The sequence below is a fragment of the Ictalurus furcatus genome, unplaced genomic scaffold, assembly GCF_023375685.1.
Source record: "Ictalurus furcatus strain D&B unplaced genomic scaffold, Billie_1.0 scf7, whole genome shotgun sequence".
NCBI lineage: Eukaryota > Metazoa > Chordata > Actinopteri > Siluriformes > Ictaluridae > Ictalurus > Ictalurus furcatus.
The window spans coordinates 224932-231153 of record NW_026521056.1 but is presented as its reverse complement, the minus strand read 5'-3'; the positions used below and the strand labels follow the sequence as shown (position 1 = coordinate 231153).

Sequence of the window (6222 nt, the reverse complement as noted above, 5' to 3'; positions counted from 1 at the left end):
GTATAATGGAGGAGTTTTTAGTTCACCTCATGAGATCAGGATCCTCAGTAAGATCAGTCACAGAGTCCTGGTACTGGAGGTCCTGTAGTGACAAACACTGCTACTAATAATCGCTCAATAATCTGTGCCTTTATGGGGGTTTTAAAGATTTAGTTGCTTTGTTTGATAAGATGCTTTGAGAATTATTCCTCAGTTTTCAGCCTACATTTAAAGTTCCTGCGTGTGTTTGAAAACCTCTTACCTTGCCATTTGTCTGCCCTGGTGTGCAAAGCCACTTCTCTAGAAGGATATTACTGATATTGAGAAGGTCAACACCGTTAATGGGTGCGGTCTCTTTAGCCACTGCGTGAATTTCTGGTCAGGCAAACAAAAGTGGCACAGAAAACATGTGATGAGTAAATGCTGTTGTTAAAAACTGTTTAAAGCAGCCTTTTGTTATACACCCTAGGGCTTGGGGTCGACCGATAGTGGATTTTACTGATACCAGTAACCAAGTCGGGCAGAATTTTAAACTGATACTGAATGAAAACACTCGAAGTAAAATATTCCTGAACTTTATTACAAAAATAAAGTACTGACTGAACCATGAAAAATGTACTGCACATTTTAAAATGAAATATAATATATTAACTATTAATAAACATTAATTTAACGTAGCACTCTGTTAGATTTCCAAGTATCTCAGGAATCTCATATTTATGTCTTCAAATCTCCATCAGCCTGTTCTACCATTACTTCTATTAACTTTTAGTTCTGTGCTGCTATGAGCTAGAAAGTGTGGTTTACCGCAGAGTTCAGGCCTGGAGAGTCCAAATGAACATACACACACACAAACACTGACACACATGAATGTTCACAGAGACTTCTGGTTTATTTCAAGCAAAACAAAAGTATTTATACACATTGATAAGAAGCAGTGCGTTTCTACTGGTCCAGGTGTCAGACAGATTTAAACAAAACACACAGCACATAGTCATAATACAAAATAAGTCCTGTGTCATGTTGACATGGAAATACATAATATAACCAAGGATAGCAGTTGATCAGCTTATTTAAAGAGGTTATTAAATGAATACAAGGTAATTAAACGAATACATTCATCATAGGTATTTGATAGCAGTTCATAATATAAGAGTACATGATAAGAGAATTTCCCTTCACACTCCAAATAACAAATAAAAATAGAGATGTCCAAAATGAATTAAAAAACACTTCAAATAACAAGAATGAGTTTTTATTTCTCCTCTAGAGGTCACTCTCGTGCTGCATAATGACATCGGACAGTTCTCAGCCGCTCCTGCAAGGGACGCAGCCGAGCTCTACTAAGGGCTGCATGGTTCTCAATGAAATAGGAAACTTTTTTTTTGGCTTGAGCAATTATTCGATTCTTACATTACTTACGGAGGCTGCATTTGAACAGACAATAAGGAAATGTAAAGCTTCAGTGCTCCGAGTTTGACAGCAAAATATTCACATCTTGATCTACACCATGAAAAAAATTTCCATACTTTCTCCAGACTTTCCAGAACCGTGCCTCGCTTGCTGACATTTAGGCACATCATGATTCTAAATGACCAGCAACATCAGTACATCAACCCTAACCTTTCATGAGTCCACACTTTCATGAGTATAACCATTAAAAAAAGAGGCTATTGTACATCTTAATAAATATTCAAGTTGCAATCAAAATGGTGCGTGATTGCTTGAGTATTGGTGCTTAGGGTCTGCATGGTCAGATTTACTCTCACCAGGGGAGGTCTGTCCAGCAGGACTCTTCACGTGCTCCACCACTGAGCTGTGCTCGAACAGAGACACGATGAGACGGCCGGGCAGTCCCGTGAGCTTCAGCAGCTTGGGGCAGTCCAGCTGAAAAGTCATGAACACGTTCTCTGTGGCTGACCGCTGATACTGCAGCTTCGAGGTGAAGCTCTCTCCCCTCGTCTGTAGCTCCTCCTACACACACACACACACATACACACACACACACACACACGAAACAAATCCATAAACAAGTGCATTCAATAGATCATAAAGTAAGTAGAGTCATTTATGCTGTATTAAATATATACACTGTATAGAAAATATAAAATGATGCCTAATATTTTTGTAATAGTTGTTAGTCAACAAAAGAGCCTCTCTGTAAATGCAACAGGACTGCAAAAGAAAAAACAAAGCAGCGACCAGTTATATTAAAGCGCAGAATAAAACTAAGACAAACCTGTATTCATGGAAATGACATGACTTTAAGGCTTAACCAAGATAAGTGGAAAAACAGTTTGGTCAATAGCGATGGGAAGGAAAGACATCATTGTAAAATTTGTTTATAAACAAAACACTAAAGATTCATCTATAAAAGAATTAAAATAAAAACTCATACATATATAGATTTATTTTATAAAGCATCTTATTCCTGTGGTAACAAACCTGTAGCGTATCAGACTTCAGCAATTTGTGTACGAGGTCCAAGCTGAATTTCAAACACATGGTTCTCTCTGCACCTGTAAACAAAGCAGCAGGGCAAATTTCTATATTTATAATAAATAAATCTGTTCATGATAGAGTAATATAATCAGTGATTAGACGAGGTTTAGAGAGGCCAATCGTAACAAAACTCAGTGGACCGGTTTGACTCTTGACCCCAGAGGTCTGTGCTCAATTTGAACCCAAACGGTCACTGGGAGGCACCATCACATTTTGTTTTGTGTGTGGATTTTATATCATGTGATGTTTCCCACAAACACAAATTCTTTATATCAAATTGTAGATCTCCTTATTTTGAACAACTGTGCCTCAAGAACCACTGCTGTCAATCAAATTGCTGTCAACTCATACATACATGTACACACATTATGCACACACACATGAACTGGTGTGACTAACAGACCAGATCTTGTGCGATTTGTAAAAATAAATAAATAAAATTATTATATGAGCACAGTGACAGGGGCACCTTCATAAAGTTTTGCATAAGGTCCCCAGATGTTTAGGACAGTCACTGGATTTAGTTTTACACATTAATTTATAAATATCTATTGAATAAAAATGAAGCCATGTTTTTCATAATTGTTGTACAGATAGGTGGCAAATTAAAGGAACACCCTTAAGAAAGGAGTTAGGGGTGAGGGCATTTTTCTGGCATGGTTTGGGTCCACTTATCCCCTTAAAGGAAATGGTCACTGCACATCAATATGAAGTGGTTTTGAATGATCACCTTTTTTCCTATGATGAAGCATTTCTATCCTGTTACAAACGGACAATGCACCATCCATAGGGCACAAGGGGTCAATGAATGGTTAATGATGTGAAGGATATGTCATGGCCTAACCTGATCTCAACCCAGTTGAACATCTATGGGAGATTTCAGACCAATGTGTTATGTCTATGTGATGTCTTCATCATTATCAAGACAGCAAATGATGATCTTTTGGAACAATAGTGTGCCATTCCAGCAGTACAATTCCAGAGACTTCTAGAATCAATGCCAAGGCACATTGAAGCTGTTCTGGGAACACATGGTGGCTTAACACTGTTTATTAAGGTACTGTTAATTTTCCCTTTAATTTCTCACCCATCTGTATAATGTCACTGTCACATGGAAACCTAGTATCTCCAGATTTGATCATTTTTCCTTCTTTAAGTTCTTTATAAAACAATGCTATTGGTCACCCTTTACATTTAACTGTGGGTTTCACAAATATTTAACCAATGAAAAGTATTAAAAAGTGTTTGTGACTAAATCTCAATCTCTAAAACTTTTGGTAAAGCCTCATAACTCCACCCCACCTACATGTTGAAGGATTGATGTGCCACACAGCAGAGCTGAACGTAAACAGTGATCTTGAAGGTACATAAAGAACTGGTTGCTTTGAATAAATACAGCGTTTTCTTTCATCAGTAAACACCAAGTCTGTAAAGGCTTTTTTAATCTAACATTAATGTCATTTAAAAAATTTTTTTATGTACAGCCACACTTCCAACTGTAACAGTTCACTGCACAACATACAGGTTTTTTTTTTCCTGAAAAGTAACAGTTTGTCATGTGAGGTTTCCACCCGAGAGTGACAGCATGTACAGTGTCCTCCACTAATATTGGCACCCTTGGTAAATATGAGCAAAGAACAAAACCTTTTGTTAAAAAAATTCACAAAAATACTCTGCTCTCATGGATAAACAATTGCAAACAGGTTTATTAAAAAAATGTTACATGGGTGCACAACAATTTTTTTTTTTTTTTTTTTTTTTTTGTATAGCGCTTTTTACAATAGACATTGTCTCAAAGCTGCTTTACAGAAATATCAACATGGTATACAGATATTAAAGGTGTGAATTTATCCCAACTGAGCAAGCTACTGAGTGGCGACGGTGGCAAGGAAAAATTCCCTAAGATGTTTTAAGAGGAAGAAACCTTGAGGGGAACCCGACTCAGAAGGGAACCCATCCTCATCTGGGTAACAACAGATAGTGTGAAAACTGCTATGTAATGATTGTGATTGAGTGTTTCTCTCTGTAGTGGTTTTATTCCTAGTTAATTTTGCTACTGTGTTGAAAAGGAATCTAGAATTGTTTTTGTTGTCTCCTATTAAGGTGGAGAAATAGATTTTTCTAGCATCGCCAAGAGATTTTCTATATTTCAGTAGGCTCTCCTTCCATGCTGTTTGAAATATCACCAGTTTGGTTTGACGCCGTTTACGTTCTAATTGTCGAGTGGTCTGTTTTAAGGTTCGCGTTTGATCGTTATACCAGGGTGCTAATTTTTTTTCTCTAATTATTTTCCTTTTGAGTGGAGCCACTCTATCTAGTGTGTAGCAGAGTGTTGACTCCAAGCTTTCAGTCGCCTGATCGAGTTCTATGGGATCTGACGGTGATCCAAATCTAATTGATGTTTCTGCGAGGTTATTTATGAAGCTCGGTGCAGTAGCTGATGTGTAGGTACGTTTTACGCGGTAGCGAGGCGAGGTGGAAATATTATGATCAATTCGTATTATGAACGAGATAAGATAATGGTCTGAGACAACTTCAGACTGCGGAAAAATGATAATTTTTTCTATTCTTAGTCCGTATGTTAGTATGAGGTCAAGAGTGACAATTATTAGCACCCCTATGAATCCATGAGAAATACAGTATCTCACAAAAGTGAGTACACCCCTCACATTTTTGTAAATATTTGATTATATATTTTCATGTGACAGCACTGAAGAAATGACACTTTGCTACAACATAAAGTAGTGAGTGTACAGCTTGTGTAACAGTGTAAATTTGCTGTCACCTCGAAATAACTCAACACACAGCCATTAATGCCTAAACTGCTGGCAACAAAAGTGAGTACACCACTAAGTGTAAATGTCCAAATTGGGCCCAAAGTGTCAATATTTTGTGTGGCCACCATTAAGTTCCACTGCAGTGGCTTAGTAGGTGGCTTTGTACTCAACCTATTTGCATTAAATGAATTAGATATCATTTTATGTTAACAATATTTTCCCCTTCACATATTGAAGCCATTGATTTCTAATAATTTGACAATTATATGAGTGTACGATATTGACCCATAGAGTAGATACAAGTAAAAAGCAGATGCAATTTGTCAACTTTGCTCATTTATTTATCATCAGTAACCACTTCATCCTGCTCAGGATTGAGGAGGATCCAGAGTTTATCCAGGATTAATGGGCAAGAGGCAAGAATATATCTTACATCAGTCCATCACAGGAGACCACGGACACACACACAGACACAGAATCACAGACTCATTCACACCCTGGGGCAAGATAGCATAGGAGATCCACCAACCAGTAGGTCTATGTGTGGTGGGAGAAAACCTGGAGGAATCCTGCACAGACGCAGGGAGAAACTGCAGTTCCACATAAACAGTATCCTGAGCTCAGGATCGAATCAGGGAACATGGAGCTGTGAGGTAAACTGGTCTACATGAACCATACTCATACACAATATATGGTAAATCCACTTGGAGGAAGGAGTGGGGATGATTCATTATTAATAATTATTAGGGCTGCAACTAACCATTATTTTCATAATCGATTAGTTGGCCGATTATTTTTTCGAATAATCGGATGGGGCGGGGCAAATGTTCAGTACCATTTCTTCTTACTTGAAATAAAATCCACAAACTGAGTGTTACTTCAGACTAAAACTTTACACAAGTGTTTGTCCAAAACAGAAAAGAACCCAATTCAAACACACACACACACACACAGCAGAATATAT

At 37.7% G+C, this 6222-nt stretch overlaps 1 protein-coding gene and 1 long non-coding RNA gene across 2 annotated transcripts; one reads left to right on the top strand and one right to left on the bottom strand.

Moving 5' to 3' along the window:
- Nucleotides 1-1683: 1683 nt before the first annotated feature.
- Nucleotides 1684-2486, bottom strand: LOC128605013 (kinetochore-associated protein 1-like). Its single transcript, XM_053620122.1, has 2 exons — nucleotides 2425-2486; nucleotides 1684-1953 (listed from the first exon to the last, which is right to left on the bottom strand). Exons 1-2 carry the CDS (start codon nucleotides 2482-2484, stop codon nucleotides 1684-1686), a joined length of 330 nt encoding a protein of 109 aa, XP_053476097.1. The 5' UTR covers nucleotides 2485-2486.
- A 210-nt stretch (nucleotides 2487-2696) lies between these two features.
- LOC128605016 (uncharacterized) lies at nucleotides 2697-5731 on the top strand. The gene is made up of 2 exons (XR_008385443.1): nucleotides 2697-3844; nucleotides 5610-5731. It is a non-coding gene; the product is annotated as an uncharacterized LOC128605016 (long non-coding RNA).
- The last annotated feature ends 491 nt before the right edge of the window (nucleotides 5732-6222 follow it).

Excerpts from the sequence above, each read along its gene's own strand:
- LOC128605013 (XM_053620122.1), bottom strand. The coding sequence starts at position 2,484 with ATGTGTTTGAAATTCAGCTTGGACCTCGTACACAAATTGCTGAAGTCT. Across the intron at positions 1,954-2,424 it reads TGAAGTCTGATACGCTACAG|GAGGAGCTACAGACGAGGGG; the intron begins GTTTGTTACCAC and ends GTGTGTGTGTAG.